Source organism: Hippocampus guttulatus, chromosome 7, assembly GCF_054856545.1.
Source record: "Hippocampus guttulatus isolate MCC_2025c chromosome 7, RoL_Hgut_1.0, whole genome shotgun sequence".
Taxonomy (NCBI): domain Eukaryota; kingdom Metazoa; phylum Chordata; class Actinopteri; order Syngnathiformes; family Syngnathidae; genus Hippocampus; species Hippocampus guttulatus.
Genome location: NC_141267.1, coordinates 22,167,961 through 22,188,708, shown reverse-complemented (window position 1 = coordinate 22,188,708; position 20,748 = coordinate 22,167,961). Strand labels below are relative to the sequence as shown.

Here is a 20,748-nt window from a genome sequence, read left to right as displayed (position 1 = left end):
CTTTGTGGTTCATGGTACATTCTGGTAACACCCCCTTGACAAAATCAAAATGGCACATCCGTCCTTGGTCTGATATAATGACTGAACGAGTAAATAGGAACAAACAATAAAATACGTGGCGTATTTATTATCATTCTTCCACCTCCGCGGTAAATTAGTGGCTATTATCAAATCAATATTTTATTTAAATTTTCATTTTCAACACAAACCTCCGCAGGCGTTTTTTTATTTATCCACTAGATGTCAGTATTGTCCATTATTTAACTTTACACAAACTTTCAGTCATTTGATCTTTTAATAAGAAATATCCAGCGAATAATACTAAACGGAGAAAAATCTAGCGCAGAGTTCACCAACATTGAAAGTGAGAATTACTTCTTCTACTGGTGACGTTAGTGTGCCCCTGATCCAAAGTAAAACAACACAGCTAATGACATCAAAATGAAAATCAGCACCGTTTCCCATTTAACAAACATATTTCTGATAAAACGGAAATAGCTGACCCCAACAAGAAATAAAAACATCCTCACCAGAACACTTTTAAAATACTTTACTGTGTACAAAAGTTACAAAAATAGTGATTACATTGCATTACATTTTATGATAGTAAGCCTTGTCCCATCTCAAAAACAATTTCCTGTGCAATAAAATCGTTACTCAGACGAATGAATAGACAAAAACAACAATTACATCGATTTATGGGTTGCTTTTATTATTCCCTTAGTGTGTTATTGCGCTGACGTCTCACTGACAGTCAATAAACTACAACACGTCGACACACGATCGAGATTGGTGAAGGCGACTTCTCACACTCCAACAAGCTTCAGAAGAAAAACAAACTTTGTGACTCATTTCAGAACGACCAATGTATTTTTAAAAATGTGTGTGCGTGTGTGTGTGTGCGCGCGCGTGTGTGTGTGTGTTGGGGGGGTGCTAAATACTGTATACATGTCTTATAAATATCCCGTCGTCATGTTGAGTGCAACTGACGAATAAATAAAATAATTTATAGAATAAATATGTTTTATGTACAGTAAAAGTCGAGGTGATGCATAGCATAGCATAGAACAGCAGCTTTCTCGACCGTTTTCATTTTTAAGACATGATTAAAGTGTTAAGGCTAGCTTAGCATAGAGACGATTTTGTCCATTACATTTCATTTTCATGCAGTAGTCAAACTCTACATTTGACAGACTCCTGACCAAAAACTCAGTCATGGGGCCTTCAAGAATATGCTTGCTCCATTTCGAGGGATTTAAGCGAGCCCAAAAAAGTGATAGGTATATCAGATGTTAAATGGGATTACACTCGTGTTGAGTGAGAATGACTTCAAACAACGTGAAACACGATCAAACAATTTTCCTGAGGCTTTTTCTCTTAATGATACACTACATGAAAAGTTGTAACTTGACTTGAGAAAACGAGGTTCTGTCAGTGACTTTTTTTTAATCTGTAGTTAGAAAATATATATATTCATATTTAACTTTTCAAAAAATTAAAATTGATTCTCTGTTACATCATGTTCGAACATTGCTTTTTTTTTCATCACATTTTTTGTGTTTCTTAAAAAGAAGTCACACCATTGTTGCGTACTTTTACATAAAAGAAAAGATCATTTGCATACAACGAAGGCACGGATGGTTTTAGAACGCAAGCATTCAGACCGTTCACACACTTCCTGCTGCACTTTTCCGGCTCCGAAAAAGAAGACAAACTATTGATTGTTACGTGCACGTTCCCGAAAAAGCATCCTTGAAGCTGTGATTGGCGATTAAGTGTTGCTCAAATGTCAACCTTCACACCGAGGTACGAACTGCACTGTTATTTTGGCCTCCACCTGTTGTGGCCTATTTTCGTCCATCCGAAATCTTTTAGTGCGATTTCCGGATGAGCCATCGAGCGAACGGCGGTGGCGTGCTTTGTTATGCCAAGACGATGCTTTTGAATGGTGTCGCGTCTCAGCGCGTCTAAAATTAAACGGCGTGTTGAAAAGCCGTCACTTTAAAGAACGCTTGGCTCACGCCTATGTTTGTCCGTGGCATCCCACAACACCATGTCGTCGTGTAAACAGGGCTACAGTAGTGTGTGTGTGTGTGTGCGTGTGTGTGTGTGCGTGTGTGTGTGTGACATGTCAGTGGCATGCTATGCTTGCCTTGACCTTGGTGGCAACATTTTACCGCCGTCGGAAAAACAAGCAGGAGACAAGTTTGCAAAGTGTTTTTGGTCCTGAACGTGCTAACCACCTTCAACATCGTCGTTTTGGTTTTAGCTCCTGAATACATGAAAGAAATGCAAATTGAATATAAAGCCACTTGGATTCTGAGGTAAGCAGACTTGGGACAAGCTCTTGTGTTGCACACAAATGGAATAAATGCAAACAGAACTTTTAAATCCAGGCTAAAAACTAGACTTTTTCCCCCACCTATGATGAAGGTCTTCTAAAGTATTTTTCCTCTCACGCTGTATGTCCCTTTTCGTGATTTTTCGTGATTTTTTTTTTTACTTTGCTTTTAAATGTCTTGTTCTGATGCCAACTTCGAAGCTACGAAACTGCCACTCAGTTTAGATCTCGTTCATATGGAACATCATAAAAACGAAAAGAAAAAAAAAATCAGGCATCTGTCATACTGACGTGTCACAAAATCATCACGTCTGAGCCGTCGCGTTTTTCCGTTTGTGGCTACCAGAGGCCGGTGAACGGGGATCTTGCAACAACTGGTTCTGAGCCAGACAACTGTTGCGCCGTTTCGATGCCATTCATACAGAACAGCTTTACAGAACAAAGCCGGCTGGGTACACGCCAGCAGTGTAAAAAGCCGAAGCGGAGGTAACAGATGGAAAAGCTGCCCGCCTGATATTTGTTACGCTGCTCAAAAAGCGTTTTCTACCATTGAGTCATTTGCTGCCATTGACGGATACACTCCGATACATTATATACGAATATGCGTTATATACATATGTTACATACTGTCCATGACATGTCCGTTTTTCAACAGGAGCGTCTGATTCTGCTCCACTGTGAATGTCAAGCTTGGAAACAACTTTGCTGACGCACAAGCACCAGTAGATGGCAGCGATGCCCCACTTCAGATCGAAGAGCAGCCCAGGTCGTGAGTAAACTTGACGGTCTGAGGGGAAATTGTGACGGCAAGTCCAACAAGTACGGGCATTTTACACCCCAACAAAGAATGTCGAGTATTCGCAGATTATGTGTTGTGGTAGATAGAAGTGTCTGTGATTACCAGTTGGCAATCATCTGTGGCCAGAAACTTTGACATGGTACGAGCTCCACTCTGCACAATTCCCAGTACTTCTTCAAAGTACGACTTTAGCGGGGTCTTCCTTTGAGCCACGCTTCAATGTAGATCCTTCCAAAAAACTCCCAAATCTCAAGTTAAGGCTCTCTTGGGGCAAATCTCGGCGCCGGCGGCGCACACCCGAAGGTTCCGACTTGGATTCGGGTCCTCACGGTGACATCGACACATCGTCGAGGCGATCGCTCAGCCCAAGCAGCCGCAGTCGGCGGCCGAGAGCCACCGGATGGTCCGCCACATGGCGCGAGCGTCCATGAAGGACACGGTCTCGTAGCGGGTGGGCCTGCAGCACGGCCGGCCGCTGACCTTGCGGGCCGAGACGGCGCCCCGGGCCGCCAGGGCCCCCAGCGCCAGGTCGTAGTTCCGACGCGCGGGGCGGCACGAGCCCACGCAGTACTTGAACAGGACGATCTCGTCCGAGTCGTAGCCCAGGCCCAGTTCGCGGACGCGCGTCTGACGCTTCTCCACGCGGCACGACGCGCTGCCCTTGGGCCGCTTTGGCTTCCTGCGGGATGTCGGCGCTTTGCCGTCACGAGGGGAGCGGCGCCACCGGCTCTGAGCGGCATCCACGTCCTGGAGCAGCGTCCAAGCTTCTAAAATATTTGGGGGAAATGTTTTAAAGTAGACATGGGAAAAAATGTCATTCATATTTTTAAAAGATAATGCAAACTTTTAAATGAAAACATATTTGACAAAAATAATAGACAAATGTGGAAAATTACTAGAACATAATACAAATGTATCATACAGTAAATGTAAAAATAAACCATTTAAAACTAGCTGTTGGAAAATTTGACTCTTTTTTTAATCATGCAAAATATTAAACAGGAAAAAGAAATAAAATATCCAAATGTTAATAAAATCATGACCCATTTTTAAAATAAATTATTCAATGAAAAATGATTGGAAAATATTGTAAAAAGAAATCCAAAATCTTATACATGAAATGCAAAAAATACAAACGATAGATTTATTTTTTCAAACACACCACAAGAATTTTGTACACCAATAATCAACCAAAAATATATCAAATATTAATAAAAATATTGAAAGTCAAATTCTGCGAATCAGTGAATCCATGGGTGCCAAACCACAAGTATGCAGCAGTCTACTGTACTCGAAGATCATTGATATATACTGTATATATATATATATATATATATATATATATATATATATATTTTTTTTTTTACACACATATATAATGTCGATGTATATAAATTTGCGGTTGTCTAGGCCTCATTTTCTCTAAGAACCACAAGACATTGCTTGTCAGTTCATGCCCCCCCCCCGTGTTTACGTCAGGAACACTTGTACTGTAATCAACAGCAGGCACACATTTGTCGAAATGTTCCCCAGGGGAACGAGTCGCTGGATCGCGCAACCACGTTCAGACACGCACCCGGGCACACGCGCGTAATGTCATAATTGCACAGAAATATTTTCATGTTTCCCCGTCACGCTCAGTGAGCTGCGACTGTATAACCGCCAACAAAAATCATTTGAGTGCACGCCGATCGCGTTGATTGATTTTTGTCTAATGCGGCGCTGCCTGCGTGGCCACCCGGGGGCAGCAGAACACGGACTTAGGGCTCCACATCAAGGTGGTCACGGCTCCTCAGCATGCCGCAGTAATATTAGAGGGCAGAGGAATACATATTAGACGCAGATTTTCGCAGACTTGTCCACTTTGAGTAGCAGGGAGGGGTCCACCATACTTGTCTTAACTACTCAGATGATGGAGTGTTTGTGTTGACGGGCTTTTTTCGAAGGATGCTGCGCGGTCGGGCAGGCTGGCTTATTTTTACACGGGCTCCGGTGACCCGAGCTCGGCCTTGAGAAGGTGCATATACTGTAACTGGACTATATTAAGATGCTCCCTAGCACCATCGCATCGTAATGGTTAGCTTAGCACCGGAGTTGGATAAATGGCCGAAAGAAAAAGCCAGTGGAAAGGCGCAGCCGCGTCTGCTATGCTCAGTAGCGCCCCCTAAAAAGTTAGAAAACAATTCCCCAATACCGGTTTCAACCGTCGCCACCAAATTGGGTGAACACGCCTATCGCTCGCAAAGTCTCTCAAAAAAATGGTACCGAGGGCTTCCGGCCACAGCGAGGCGACGTGGTCTCGGGTCTCCGGTGCGGAAGGCCTCCAGGGGGGCCGCCCGAGGACATGCCGGTGTGTTTTCAGCTGGTTTTCTGGACCGTCCTCCTCAGACAACACGTCCTCCGCCAAGGCGAGCAACGCTGCCATCAGCCACAGCATCACCTGACGCAAACAAAATGGACGCCCGTGAAGCCGTAGCAGCGGCGAAACGAGACCGTACGAGATTGTGGAGAAGCAAGCTGTCACTTGGCTGATTGATTTATTTTATTTATTATTATGATTATTTGGGGGTGGGGGGGGGGGGCGTGAGATACACGTGAGTGCGCTCCAGAGCCCCTACCGCTAGATGGCGCCAGCAAACTCCACATTAACATTCGTTTCCTCGCAGTCAGAAGACAGCTGTGTGTTGTGTTGAGCGTGACTTTTACGGTGACACACTAGACAGGCTGGAAAGTGCGGCCGCTCGATTGTCACCGGACACGCGGTCGCCGGTGCTGAATATTTTACAACCGCTACTGAAGCCAGCGCCCGTGCGGTCGTATCGCCGCGGAAACGACGCTTCATGCTTTACGACTGCACGTGAAATCATCGACAGAACTGTTTTCAATTCACGTTGATGGCCATCATTTTGCGACATCTTGCGGCATGACAACTACTCTCGGGACATTTCAACTTTTTTCGTCAAATATTGCGATTCTCGACACTTTGCGGCTTCTCGCCGTAAAATATGAGGTTATTCGCATGACATGCCACCTGAGCATTTTTCCTGTAAATTGTGAGTTTATATGCCGAACATTACAACTACGTTTGTGACATTCCAAATTTTTTTCGTAAACTATCACTATTCTCAACACTGCAATTTTTTTTTAATCGTCGGATATGACTATTCACTTAACTTTATGCTGCTTTTTTAATCATGTAGATTTATATTCACAATACTCTAACTAGTCTCGCGACGTTCTGACTTTATTATCGACACTTTGCTAGGTCATAAAATTCCAACTTGTGCTCTTAAAATACGATTTGATTCTGTGCGAGTGTTTTTCTTTGCATGTTCAATCGTACTTTGGCAAGCAAGCCTGCGCTGTGCCTGCTTCACCAGCGCATATTCCTGACCTTCCAGTTTCTGGGCTGATGCCGGCTGTGTGAGGCCTTGTGTCTCCACCGACGTTTTCCATCTGAAAGACAAAAATTATAACGATCATAACGAGGGCAGCAGGAATGCCAGTGGGATTATTCGGAATTATGACACGCCACAAATGGTGAGTGTTTGCATTTGCACTTTTTGGCGAGGCAATTTTATTCATTTATTTACTCTGTTTTTATTCTTATAACGTAAAGACAGTTTTTCCTCAATATGAGTTTATTTTCTTGTCAAAAAAATATATTCTTGTGATGTTACCGCTTTATTTTTTGCAAAATGTAACTTTTCTTTCATTACATGACGTTACCATTTTTTTCTCTCATAAAAATTCTGCTTTAATCTAATCACAAAATGACGATCATGTCACAAAAATACAACTTCATGTCTTTAGTTCATTTTTATGTGCAATAGATGTAAATTGAATCATTGTTATTTTTTCCCTTATATTTCTTGTTGAAACTTTTTTTTTGGTCTAGTAGAGAACTTTTCGTGAAAAGCACATTTTATACTTTTCAAAAACATCCCCTTTTGGGTTTTGAAGTTCAGTTCAGTTGTCCAAGATCGGGGCTTGTAGTCACATGGGTACGTTGTGACGTTGCTTCTCCACCAGAGGGCGCAAATACACGTTGGAATACGAGTTTTCTTCCTGCATATGGTCAGAGGGGGCGGGGGGGGGGTGTCCTGAAAGTAGCACATTATGGGCTAAGATGAGAGCCGATTAACCATTTTGGATAAGGGAAAGTTTAAAAAAAAGTGACTTGATGTATTTTATATGTTGTATATTTTCCAGATTCGGATGATGAGTCCGATTATATGGAGGACATTGGTTGTCAGGTTTGGTTTGAGCGTTTATAAATGCATCTATTGGGTGTTGACAGTATTTGATTGCTTCTAACTCGGCACCTACACAAAATATGAAAATGACACGAATGCAAAATGGATACGTGGGACTTCAGTCTTTCATCTGACACGAATCTTCTTCTTTCTTTCCTCGTTGATTCCAAGAAATAGGTAAGAGCGTAAAAAAAATGTCACATCAAGCCCCAGTCTCCCCTAGTTAACTTTTCAAGCACGTGACATTGTCTTTAAACATGAAATACAATTTCTATTTCGGTATTTGCGTACAATGCATTTTAATGGTGTGATGATTTAAAATAGGTTATTTTTCCTTTTTTATTTTATTTTATTTTCGGGGAGTGAAAACTGAAATTGTCTGAATTCTAGGCTCGAGAAACATGCAGTGCAGCATGGAATGTTGTTTCTAGTCATAATATTTATATCAAGTCGTGACATCTGACACACGTAATCCTTGAGATCATTTGAGAATCCACAAAAATAATGTCCACTTATAACCAATACATTTTGGACCATTATGATGTGAACCACCGCTTCAACCACGAGAGGCCACTTTAGAAGCTATACACGTGCAGAAAAAGTTTGGACGTCTTTCCTCCTCAATCAAATGGCAGCCGCCTGGCAGAAATCAGTAAAAATCGCTTCTACTTTGACACTCCAAAAAGAATTTTAAAAAACCACACACGGGCATATTTAGGGTCCCAGAAGGACCCCGTCTCGACAACTTTCGAATGCTTCTCGAATGTTCTCCGGCTTTACCGACGCGTGTTCCAGATTTGAGATGACGTCACTGACGTCTTTGATCGCGTCGGCGTGATCGGCGTCTTACCTGTCCGCACCTTCGCGCTCCCGCAGATCATGGACGCAGCTCCGAATCCACGCGCCCGTGCGTGCGTGCGCGCTCCGGCGAGGCTTCGCTGCGCGCGACGTGCAGCCGCTGCGTGCGCGCACACCTCGCAGTCGCGTGGGCGCGCAGAGACACTCGTGCTCGGCCATGCAAGTCATCGTGTGCGCGCGTGTGCGGTTGTGAAGAAAACAAACGTTTCCAGTTGGCACGCATGCTTCGTAAAGTGAATTTGGATTATTTTAATCTTGCAACGTTACCAGTTTTACAATTCAGAGGACGCCTTTTTTTTTCTTATCACACTACTTCTTTTTTTTTTTTAACTCGACTTTAATGTCTTAACATTCCAACTATTCTGACATTAGGTGGGTTTGTTTTGGTCACCACTGTAACAAAATGGATCTTTTTTTTTTTGTCAAGTCTGACATGTGTGTTGTGTACACGCATTTATCAGGCGCTTGGCATGTTCTCCATCAATATAATTGCGTGTCAGGAAAAAAAAAAATCACATGCTCATCTTTTATCAAGATGGACTCCAAAGTGGTGCGGAATCTTTTCATGTCTCCTGATTGCTGCTCAGAGCCTCAAAGCCTCAAAGCTTCGGCAGCTTCCTTGTATGGGCCGAGTCAGCCGGAGCGTGACGACCGACGGGGCACGGAAAGAATCTTTTTCCCCCGGCCCGGAAAAAAGTGCCTTCGGAGGACACCTAATTAGTTGTGTAGTCCTCCAGGTCAGGCATCACCAACCACTGGGTACTGGTCCACAGGACATTTGGTAATGGGCGACATAAAAGTATTCATGGTCATATATTTTTTATCCTCTGCAAAGAACGACCAACCTTATTGACGTACTAAGGACCTATCAGCTGTATGTACAGTATAGCCATATGTGTGTTTTATACTGCCCCCAGGTATCCAAGGCTTCACTGGAATGAGTACTCTAGATATACAGTACTCTATTACTACTCTGGGTACACAGTATTCGAGATACGCAGTCGTCTGATATGGAGCTTCTTCTCCAAACATGAGGGCGACGACACTCAGTAGTTGTCCGTGTGTCACCACACGTGTGGAGGCCACGACCCCCAGCGGGTCGCCTCATTTTCATTCCGGCCGGCCCACCGAGGACCACCCCGGGATGCGCAATCCTACAGGTGGAACAACTAATGCACAGTCTGGAGAGGCTCCACTTTCATGGCCGCTCAAGCAAAAAAATAAAAAATAAAAATCATACTAGAGAGGTAAGGTGGGGAGGGGGGGATACCATTGAAAGAATTGAAATGAAATAATAGAATATTAAGAACTCTAAAATACATTGGGAGCCAGTGAAGGAATGCCAGAGTAGGAGTGATGCGCTTCCTCTTATGAGTGCCATTCAAGAGGTGAGCAGCAGGATTCTGGAGCAACTGGGGCCGCTGAATGGAAGCTTGACTGACTCCAAAGTAAAGTATACCTTCAAATAAAACCGGTATCTGCCCAATATGGTATCTAGTATCGGTAGTCGGCCATCCGGTGTAACCGAGATGACCGAATGAATCAACACCCCGGTGGCGGAGGCAAGATGAAAGAAGAGCCGAGGCCAGGGAAGGGAACTCCTTCGGTGCGGAGACCACCAAAGCTGAAGCTGAAGCCTCCTTTGTGTTTGTGCGCGCCGTCTTCACGACACCGACCGGGTCAACGGCCTTCTTTTAATAGAGGACACCTGTTCTGCCGCTTTGGACTTTTTGCGGAACTTTCTTTGTGTCTGTTGTTCTCTGCGATGCCACATTCCTGACGTGGGTCACCTGTGACTCCATCTATGGATGACTGGCATTAATGAAATGACATTCAGTTGACCAAACAAGGAGAAAGCCGATGGGGGTTGTACTTGACAACCTGCAGACTGCTAAACAAATTTAGAACATTTTGGTGACCTTAAAGTAATAATATTACGAGTACAAAATATTTGTGCCTTCACATGAATAAAATTGCATTTTATTCATGTTCGATTTTTCGAACGAGAAGTAAATTATGACTATACAGCATACTATTTTGATGAAAATGTCTTGATGAAAAAAATTGTACAAGCACAAGAATAAAATTTTATAGAAATTGTGATTTTGGTTTTGTAACATTTCTCATAAAACTCACAACTACACAAAAATGCAATTACTGTATTCTTATTTTCTCAATGGCAAAGTGGAGAGAGATCGTGAGGCCCCAACCAGCGTGATGGCGTCACTCGGTGATCCACATCTCTGGAACGTGAGCGACGGGCACACACTGAGCAGGAGTTTCCGGGGAGTGTGCGGTTCTACATATTTGAAAAAACATGACAGAAAAAATAGAAAGTTACGTGTGCGTGTTCCCGCCGCATTAATTATGATTAATCATCGTAGCTAGATCTCTGTGGAATGTTGACGACTGGCTTACTTGAAGCAACACGCTCGCCAAAGTCGCTACGGGCGACAACGTGGAGCGCAGCAATAACGTCACTTGACGTCTTGACGCCATCGAAAAACGTTTTAGATTAGAGCTGCAAAAAAATGAATGAAGGAATCAGCAACTAATGGATGATCAAATTAGCTACCAACTAATTTGAAAATTGATTAATCAAGTGTCATGATTCGGTTTGGGACCAACAGGTGGCACTGTAGGGCTCCCCCGGCAGCTGCACACCTGTTGGTCATTAGGTAATTAGTGTATAAAAGGACTCCTGCCCGAACACTCAGTGTCGGGTCATTGTTGCAGTGTTGCTCTTTGCTACTGTCATGTTTGTTCGTTGCGTTTTGTTTGTTTGCTTGCAACTGTCATGTTTGTTTCTGTCATGGTTCTGTTCCTGTTAGTTTTTTGCCATAGTCATGGTTTTGTTTTGCTACTTTGGATTAGTTTTGGTTGTTAGCACTTGGTCCACCACCACCTTGCTACGTAACAAAGTGTTTCTCCTCAGTTTTAAGTTTTTAATGAAAGCAAAAAAGTGTACTATTTAAAATTATAATACTGTATAACATAGGTGTCAAACTCGGGTCCTGGAGGGCCGCTGGCCTGCATGTTTCTTTAACATTGTGTTTGTGATTTTAACTGCTTGTTGTAAGGTGTCCTTGAGTTTCTAGAAAGGCGCCCACAAATAAAATGTATTATTATTATGTTTTCCAAGTCTCCCTGTTGCAACACACGTGATTCAAATGAACAGGTTCAATGTCAGGCTTGTGCAGAGCTTGCTGATGATTTGATCATTTGAATCATTTGTGTTGCAACAGGGAGAGTTGGAAAACATGCAGGGCAGCGGCCCTCCAGGACCTGAGTTTGACACCTATGCTGTATAAAAATAAAAATGAGTAACTCGTCTCCTTCGTTTTTATTTTGTACATTACCGCCATCTTGTGTTCAAAACATGGCGACGAATAAAGAATCACTCTGGAGCAAGTTGTCAGTGGTGTCAGACTTTTATTTTTCCCAAAGTTACGTTTTTGTTGTTGTTGTTTTTTTTGCCAGGTTTGTTTCATTTACTTTATAGGGTGTATGTTACTTAGTAAAACTTGTTTGTGTGCCCACCAAAAAGCTCACGGCTTCCGGACAAACAAAGCAGTAGATCACGATGTATGATAACTAAGGCATTATTGTTATTCGGAAAAAGTAACTACCACAATCATGGTTACTTTATTACCACATTATTAATTTGAAAACACAATTAAAACAGACAGTGTGTGGAGCACAAGTCCAAAAGCGATGGACAGTTTCGCCTTCCGTAAACGGAAGAGAAGCATGTAGGGCAGTCACTTTGGGACAAATAACAATGTGATTTGCAACCGGCACATGAAAGTTACAATTGTCACATTAATAGGGTGTCGAAGCCACATTCTATTATCATAATTACTCTTATCAGATATTCTGTACTGCAAGTAATATTGACACAAACGCGATTTCAAAATCATTTTTGTAGTTTTGGGCTTCCGTAATCGACACTTCCGGGACGAGCTCGCACGCGTGGTAAACAAGCATGGACGACTCGGATGCATGGGACGATGTGGCCGAAGGTCCGAGTTTGAAGAACCTCACGGATGGAAGCTTTGGTGTGCTCAAACAGAGCCAATGTGGTGCTGTGCAGGACTTGGTCAAAACGCACATTGACTCCTTCGACCATGCCATCGGCGAAGGGCTCAGCCGCGTTGTGCAGGTCTTCACACACTGAACTAACTAACTTTACTCTTCTAAACACAATATTTTTTAATGAAGCCCTTATTTACCCAACTTATACTTAACCCGTAAATGTAAAATTAAAGTAAATTGTACAGGTCAATTTCGCCCAAAAAAAAAGGTTTTCATAAAACGGGTAGGGTGTGTGTGTTCGGGCTTAATTATGATTACGATTTCAAATCTGCCTTGGGGTTCTCAAAAGACTGGGTCCGTGATTCAAGGAAAACTTTTAAGACCGTTTCAAGCCAGGATTCGAGTTTGAATGTACATTTCCTCCACTGAACACGAATGACGTGTGCCGGCGTCAATGGGATTGAAGCTGCGTCGTACCTAACGAAGCGACTGTGGGTGTGTCATCAGGCCATCCCGCCGCTGGAGTTCATGCTGAACGGCGAGCGCATCGGCCTGGCGTTCGTGGAGGCCGTCGTGCACCCGCCAGCTGTGTCCAAGGCCAGCGTGTGCCGGGAGATGAGGGTCTTCCCGGCAGAGTGTCGCAGCAGGCGATGCTCATACAAGGGCAAGATAGTGGTGAGTGACGTGGGCGCCGCCGCACAGCGACATTGGCGTGGCAAAAAAGTCGACCAATTTAAAAACATTTTGAATATCGTACCGGCGGGTCAATCCTTGGGCTCCTCATTTTTTTACCTGCGACTTCACATGCCTCCAGGCGGACGTGAGCTGGTCGGTGGACGGCGTTCCAAAAGGGATCATCAAGCAGGTGCTCGGGCAAATTCCCATCATGGTCAAGTCCAAGCTGTGTAACCTGCACGGGATGACGCCGCAGCAGCTCGTGGAACACCACGAAGAGGCTGAGGTGGGTTTTCCAGCGCCCGTTGAGCTTTCCACTTGGGGTTTCAAACTGGGTTTATGCTTTCAAAAAAGGGTTTTACACCTTGGTTAGGGTTTCAAGGTAATCTTACAAGTAGGGGCAAGGGTTTCAAATTAAGGTTTGAGGTGTCATTTAGCGTTTCAAAAAAATGCTAGAGTTTCAAAGTAGGGTTTCAAACAAGGGTTGGGGTTTTGAATTAGGGTTTCAAGTCACGGTTAGGGTTTAAAACAAAGGATAGTCGTTCAAAGTAGGGCTTCAAGCCTGGGCTAGGGTACGACTGAGAGTTTCAAATAAGAGTTAGGGTTTGAAATTATGTTACGTTTCAAGTCTGGGTTAGTGATTCAAATATGTGTTGGGTTTCAAGTTATGGTCCAAAGCAATGATTAGGGCTTCAAATTTAGGGTTTCAAACCAGGGTTAGGGTTGGGGTTTCAAATTTGGGGTTTTACTCAAAGGTTAGCGGTTCAAGCCAATCTTAGGGTTTTGAACAAAGTTGGGCGTTTCAAATGAGTTGTTCACGTCTTGGTCGGGGTTTGAAAGTAGGGTTTTGAATAATTCCATGACGTCTGCGCGGTGTTAAGGAAATGGGCGGCTACTTCATCGTGAACGGCATCGAGAAGGTGATCCGCATGCTGATCATGCCCCGGAGGAACTACCCCATCGCCATGTCACGACCCAAGTGGAAGAGCAGAGGCCAGGGCTACACGCAGTACGGTAAACACCCTACTCTCTTCAGCCCCTTTCACGCCGCCCGTCAAAGTCACCTTCATTCAATCACCGGCATTTGGTGGGATGTGTGACATTATCTGAACGCATTATCTGCACTGTGTAATGCAGTGAAACCTGCGTCTAGATTTTTTTTTTCACCCTTTCACACTGTCCTGTCTCGATTAAGGCTCTGATTGTACCTTTTGCTGGATGGACTGTCCCCGTCTCTGCATTGGTACCATTGGCACAAACGGCAGTGCCACTTTTGCTGGCAGCGTTAAAAGGGGCTTTTGTTTGGTGGGTTGTCCCTGCATGTTTTCACGCTGTCTCCTGGCAGGTTTGTCCATGCGCTGCATGAAGGGGGAGCACACGGCGGTCAACATGAACCTTCACTACCTGGACAACGGAACCGTCATGCTCAACTTCATATACCAGAAGGAACTTTACTTTCTGCCGCTCGGCTTCGTACTGAAGGTACGCTACCCCCAAAAAATGTTTCGACGCGCTTTCGTCTCCGGAGCAGGGGTTGAGTTTCAGATGGAGGTTTTACGATAGGAATTTTCAATTTGGGTTTTGGAGTCCGGGTTGGGGCGTCTGCATGCGCGAAGGCTTCACATTCAGGTTTTCCAGGCCGTTGTCACTTCTTGCCGCTAACGTCTCCGTTGCAGGCTCTGGTGGACCTGAGCGATGCGGAGATTTTCTCGGAGCTGATCAAAGGTGCGGAGGAGAACTCGCTGTACCGCAGCTGCGCCTGCGAGATGCTGCGCTTGGTGTCGGAACAGGGCTGCACGTCACGCTCCAAAGTCCTGGACTACCTGGGACGGCGCTTCCGCGTCAAACTCAACCTGCCCGAGTGGTACAGCGAACAGCAATGTGCCGACTTCCTGCTGGAGTACGCCCCGACGAGCCGCCGCCCCCCCCCCCTGCCACCCTCTCCCTCCCTCCCTTAACGCTTTTGGTCTCCCCGCAGCGAGTGCATCTGCATCCACCTGCAGACGGGCCTGGAGAAGTTCCGGCTGCTGTGCCTGATGTGCCGCAAGCTGTTCAGCTTCGCCAAGCGGGAGAGCCTGGAGGAGAACCCGGACGGCATCGCCTGCCAGGAGGTCCTCACGCCGGGGCAGCTCTACCTCATGTTCCTCAAGGTCAGCGCCGTTTGCCCGTCAATAATTACCAGCGCTTCCAAAGGAGAAGCCGTATGAAAGAATTGCCTTTTTCATTGTACATACATTGTACAAACGTTTGTACATAATACAAAGAATATTTCATCACTCGTAAATGATTTCACCCACATATATATTTTTAAAAAATCATCACGAATGACAATGAATGTGATATTTCGGTACCTTTGTTTTGTATTTGCCCTTTTTCAGTACGGTAATTATTTCATTCATTATGACTGGTTGAATACAATATTTAGATTTTTTTAAAAAATTGAACTCATTATTCACAAACTATTTTACATAATTGCACACAAAAAGCTTCAGTAATTGTCATTAAATTATGAATTAAGAAAAAAAAGCGTATTGATATTTACGACAGTATTTTACATGCACATATATTTTTTATATATTTTTTTACCTTTTCAAAAAGCGCTTGGGTAATTTATTCTAAGAGTCAATAAAACAAATGAATTTTTAAAATGTTTAAAACATTCTATAAAAATTGATTATTTTAACAAAAAAAAAGATAAATGATGATTAAATCAATTGTAACTTCAAAAATTAATCACGGTGTATTTCTTTAAAAACATTTTTACATATACTTATCTTGTGCATTTATATGTAAATATACACACGCAAACACGTTTTTTTTTTTTCTTAATAGAAAAATGGTCTCATCGTTTAAAAAAAACTCAAGTGGCCCTCGAGCTCAAACGTTGTGGTGTAAAAATGACGTGTTGCGGTGCGGCAGGAGAAGATGTGGGCGTGGCTGCTGTCAATCAAGTCGGCGATGGCCAGGCGATCGAACCGCCTGAAGGGCGGCTGGACGGCGGAAAACATCATCAAGATGTTCAACATGGGAAGCGAAGTCACCAAACCCTTCGAGTACCTGCTGGCCACCGGCAACCTCAGCTCCAGGACGGGTCAGCGCCGCCTTCCGCAGCAGCCCGCAAAGCGCACTTGGGCAGGCAGGGTCAGGCTCTCAAACGAAGGGAAGGGGTTCAAATTCAAGGTCAAATGAAGCTTTCAAGGAGGGCTTTGATTGATTCCGATTGCGAGCAACGGCCGGGGTTTGAAATGTCGGTTTCATCCGAGGTTTTACCACACGATTTTTAGGGTTGAAATGAGGGTTTGAGTTCCAAGTCCGGCTTTCTAGGCCATGCGATGTCAAGCGGGAGGTGTGCCGTTGTGAGCGGGGCCTCTCTGTCCACGCCTCAGGTCTGGGCATGCTGCAGAACACGGGCCTGTGCGTGGTGGCCGACAAGCTCAACTTCATCCGCTACCTGTCGCACTTCCGCTGCGTGCACCGCGGCGCCGCCTTCACCAGGATGCGCACCACGTCGGTGCGCAAGCTGCTGCCCGAGTCCTGGGGCTTCCTGTGCCCCGTGCACACGCCCGACGGCGAGCCCTGCGGCCTCATGAACCACATGACGGCCAGCTGCCAGGTGGTGACGGCGTCCGCGCCCACCGTGGGGCTGCCCGCCCTCCTCTGCTCGCTGGGCGCGGCCCCGGCCGACGCCGCCCCCGCCGGCCCTTACGCCGACTGCTACCCGGTCCTGCTGGACGGCGCCGTGGTGGGCTGGGTGGAGGCCCGCGTGGCCCCCGGCTTGGTGGACTCGCTGCGCAGGTTCAAGGTATGGCAAATTGCACAGCTTTTTTGCAATCTTCCTGAGCGCCGTTGCTCCTTTGGCTTCTGGAAACCTCGCGGAAACTCGGAGCGTGAATTTTCCTGCGCCTTTGCAACCGCGGTGAGCCCGTTCTCCCTCCAGGTTCTGCGGGAGAAGAAGGTTCCTCCCTGGACCGAGATTATTCTGGTGCCCAAGACGGGCAAAGCCAGCTTGTACCCGGGCCTGTTCCTGTTCACCACGCCGTGCCGCATGGTGCGCCCCGTGCGCAACCTGGCGCTCGGCAAGCAGGAGCTCATCGGAACTTATGAGCAGGTAAGCTGCGAGCAAAACCCAAGCACGCGCGAGAGCACTATTCTTCTTTTTTTTTTTTAATAAGCTGCCGTTTCTCCGACAGCTTTACATCAACGTGGCCGTGACGGAGGCGGAGGTGGAGGCGGGCGTCAGCAGCCACCAGGAACTCTTCCCGCATAGCATGCTCAGCGTTGTGGCCAGTTTCATCCCCTACTCGGACCACAACCAGAGTCCCAGGAACATGTACCAGTGCCAGATGGGTGAGTGCCGGGATCGGACGGGCTTCACGCACGAAGCTTTTCCCGGTTGTGACTCTGCTACTGCGCCGCCGTCTCCAGGTAAGCAGACGATGGGCTTCCCCCTTCACGCCTTCCGGGAGCGTTCGGACAACAAGCTGTACCGGCTGCAGACGCCGCAGAGCCCGCTGGTGCGCCCGTCCATGTACGACCGCTACCAGCTGGACAACTACCCCAGCGGCACCAACGCCGTGGTGGCCGTCATCTCCTACAGCGGCTACGACATGGAGGACGCCATGGTCAGCAGCGCCCGCCACGTTGCAACTTGCTACACGTCCGCTGCGTTCGCACCCCCCCCCCCCAAAAAAAAACCAATCAGATTAAGGCATTATTAATGTAATTGTTGGAGCAGGGAGTCATTCACAAATTCCCCGCGACTAAAAGCCTTCCATTTTGTTTTTTTTTGGTGCGCCCCCTGCTGGCCAGATCGTGAACAAGTCGTCATGGGAACGCGGCTTCGCTCACGGCTGCATCTACAAGACGGAAATGGTGGACCTGGCCACGCAGGTGCGGGGCCAGGACGGCGTGGTGTTCGGGGCCAAGCCGGGGGACCCCAAGGTCAACCGGCAACTGGACGCCGACGGGCTTCCCCCGGTGGGCGCCATGCTACGCTACGGCGACCCCTTCTACAGCTACATCAACCTGAACACCGGCCAGGCCTTCGTCACCTTCTACAAGTGAGTTCAGGCCTGCTCTCTCTCTCTCTCGCACGAATGATTTTGGTTCACCGCGATCTCAAGTTCTTCCGAAAGGTCAAAATGTCAACATAAAAACCGGGTCCCAAAAAGAAGCGTTATTTGGATACGTCACCAATCTTTGCTTTTTTTTTTAAAAAAAACTCAACATCAGCAGATAATCACAGCATATGTACATCTTTTTTTTTTTTTTTTTTTTTTTTTTACCGTTAGCAAACAAACACCTTTTTTATTCGATCATCTCCAAACTGAAGCCCGTAACAACCACACCCAAAAAATCCTTTCTCTCCAAACCATGTCAAGTCATAGCTCTAATTCAAGGTCTTGATGAGGGCTTTCTTGCATTGTCGTCATTTTGTTAAATATACGCTCGCGTGCCGAGCGAAAGAGTCATGACTGCTTCATTTTCGACTTGACTCACCTGCAATCGCGTTGACGGTCCGGGCGTTGTTGTGAGCGGGCCTAACCGGCTCTCCCCGCAGGAGCCACGAAGCCTGCGTGGTGGACAACATCAAGGTCTGCGGCAACGACACCGGCACGGGCTCCTTCAAGCGGGTGTGCATCACCATGCGGGTGCCTCGCAACCCCACCATCGGCGACAAGTTCGCCAGCCGCCACGGCCAGAAGGGCATCCTGAGCCGCCTGTGGCCCGCCGAGGACATGCCCTTCAGCGAGAGCGGCCTCAGCCCCGACATCCTGTTCAACCCGCACGGCTTCCCGTCGCGCATGACCATCGGCATGCTGATCGAGAGCATGGCGGGCAAATCGGCCGCCCTGCACGGGCTGAGCCATGACGCCACGCCCTTCGTCTTCTCCGAGGACAACTCGGCGCTCGACTACTTTGGCGAGACGCTCCGGGCCGCGGGCTACAACTATTACGGAACCGAGCGCCTCTACAGCGGCACCAGCGGCCTCGAGCTGGAGGCCGACATCTTCATCGGTGTGGTTTACTACCAGAGGCTCAGGCACATGGTGTCCGACAAGTTCCAGGTAAATACACGGCCGTGACCGAGATGTTTTGGTTTTTTTCTCAGAGGCCGATTCGGCCATTTGGCAGGATACAATTCCCCCCGACCGCCGTTTATCGATTGGGGAAATCATGAAATAGAAACAATTTTTTTTTTTTAAATCGCGTAACTCATCTCACATTCTTGAAGCACACTGTATCTTTGAAAAAGACATTCTTGAAAATGATTCCTTGCCCCCCGTTCTTGCTATCTTGCAGTCAAGAAATGGGAGGCAATGGTATCACTTTGAGGAAACGAAACGACGACTCGCACGGTTCTCCTAAGTGGCAAACCAGGCTTGCTTCAAGCTGTTTATCGTTCCCAACTGAAGTTTGCTGTCAAACAAAAGGCAATTAAACTTGGTATTCAGTATTTAAACACCAATATGGTCCAACCAACCATATATTGACAAAAGCTAACAAAACGCCATACATGAGACATCAGGAGGCTGCATTATTTGTTCGTCTCAGAGGATAAAGAATACATGCCTCTCGGCCTTAGTTTCCAATGATACGGTTTTACATTTTATTTATTTATTATTATTATTATGGGTCAATTGTCCTTTTTCAACTGATTTCGGACCGTTTTATCCGTTTCTCCTGTTGAGGTGAGGTCATTCGAGGCGGGCCAGTGAAGACTTGAAAGGCCAGCTCATTCCCGCAAACTTACCACTGTTTTACTGGCAGGTGCGTACGACGGGGGCACGCGACAAGGTGACCAACCAGCCGGTGGGCGGCAGGAACATCCAAGGCGGCATCCGCTTCGGCGAGATGGAGCGCGACGCGCTGCTGGCGCACGGCTCGTCCTTCCTGCTGCACGACCGCCTCTTCAACTGCTCCGACCGCTCGGTGGCGCAGGTGTGCGTGGACTGCGGCAGTTTGCTGTCGCCGCTGCTGGAGAGGCCGCCGCCCTCGTGGTCGTCCACGCGCCACCGCCGCACCGTCTGCTCGCTCTGCGGCAAGAGCGACTCGGTGGAGTCGGTGTCCGTGCCCTACGTCTTTCGCTACTTTGTGGCCGAGCTGGCCGCCATGAACATCAAAGTCAAGCTGGACGTCAAGTGAACGACGCCGGGGGGGGGGTGGCCAGGCCACGCGGGGGGGCTGCTTTGTGTAGAACAACTTTTTTTTTTGAAGGCTATTTCTTCGGGACCGAAGATTGCAAATACACTTCTGAAACAACACTTTTGCTCAGTTTTACTTTGACTGATGTGCTCAAAACAATGGAGACCTCTGCACACTCTTCAGGATCTGGACATTCACCTATTTGTGTGGGTTTTTTTTGGGGGGGGGGTTCACTTTCCCCTCCCCTGATGAAAAACGCTTATTGACGACATATCCGCACTTGTTCAACAATGTAGAACATAAGAATTGAGCTGCAATGTTATCATAGCCTAAAAGACAGCATTCAGACCACTGTCTTTTTTTTTTCCAGCTATCTATATCTCTCTATGTATATAATTTTTTAAACTGAAACAACTTTTACAAAATCGTTGAATATCTGGAAGTGTGTTTTGACATTTACACATAAACATCTTTTACAAAAGACATACTGTACATTTCTTTAATGTTAACTTATGAGATGCTAACAATTTGCATTGACAGTCAACAGTATTATACATTGGCATACACAACAGAGAAATGCATGGATATATTTTAACAACTCACGGGAATATATTCTTTATCCTCTGTGAAAAACAGGT

At 46.2% G+C, this 20,748-nt stretch overlaps 2 protein-coding genes across 3 annotated transcripts; one reads left to right on the top strand and one right to left on the bottom strand.

Annotated features, from left to right (window-relative positions):
• Window positions 1–3,500: 3,500 nt before the first annotated feature.
• Window positions 3,501–8,317, bottom strand: artn (artemin). Its single transcript, XM_086116187.1, has 4 exons — window positions 8,247–8,317; window positions 6,535–6,596; window positions 5,406–5,580; window positions 3,501–3,907 (listed from the first exon to the last, which is right to left on the bottom strand). Exons 1-4 carry the CDS (start codon window positions 8,275–8,277, stop codon window positions 3,501–3,503), a joined length of 675 nt encoding a protein of 224 aa, XP_085972313.1. The 5' UTR covers window positions 8,278–8,317.
• Window positions 8,318–12,221: 3,904 nt separating this feature from the next.
• Window positions 12,222–20,593, top strand: polr1b (RNA polymerase I subunit B). 2 transcript variants are annotated; one of them, XM_086116542.1, is made up of 15 exons: window positions 12,222–12,416; window positions 12,797–12,964; window positions 13,104–13,250; window positions 13,846–13,978; window positions 14,310–14,446; window positions 14,641–14,864; window positions 14,943–15,114; window positions 15,884–16,055; window positions 16,351–16,766; window positions 16,902–17,072; window positions 17,155–17,311; window positions 17,390–17,586; window positions 17,774–18,024; window positions 18,525–19,032; window positions 19,736–20,593. In XM_086116542.1, exons 1-15 carry the CDS (start codon window positions 12,240–12,242, stop codon window positions 20,108–20,110), a joined length of 3,405 nt encoding a protein of 1,134 aa, XP_085972668.1. In that variant the 5' UTR covers window positions 12,222–12,239; the 3' UTR covers window positions 20,111–20,593. The 2 variants fall into 2 exon arrangements, with proteins under 2 accessions (XP_085972668.1, XP_085972666.1); XM_086116540.1 differs by having other exon boundaries at window positions 16,351–17,072.
• Window positions 20,594–20,748: the final 155 nt, after the last annotated feature.

Excerpts from the sequence above, each read along its gene's own strand:
- artn (XM_086116187.1), bottom strand. The coding sequence starts at position 8,277 with ATGATCTGCGGGAGCGCGAAGGTGCGGACAG. Across the intron at positions 6,597-8,246 it reads GAGCGCGAAGGTGCGGACAG|ATGGAAAACGTCGGTGGAGA; the intron begins GTAAGACGCCGA and ends TTTGTCTTTCAG. Across the intron at positions 5,581-6,534 it reads ATCAGCCCAGAAACTGGAAG|GTGATGCTGTGGCTGATGGC; the intron begins GTCAGGAATATG and ends TGTTTGCGTCAG.
- polr1b (XM_086116540.1), top strand. The coding sequence starts at position 12,240 with ATGGACGACTCGGATGCATGGGACGATGTGGCCGAAGGTCCGAGTTTG. Across the intron at positions 14,865-14,942 it reads TGTGCCGACTTCCTGCTGGA|CGAGTGCATCTGCATCCACC; the intron begins GTACGCCCCGAC and ends GTCTCCCCGCAG. Across the intron at positions 18,025-18,524 it reads GCCTTCGTCACCTTCTACAA|GAGCCACGAAGCCTGCGTGG; the intron begins GTGAGTTCAGGC and ends CTCTCCCCGCAG.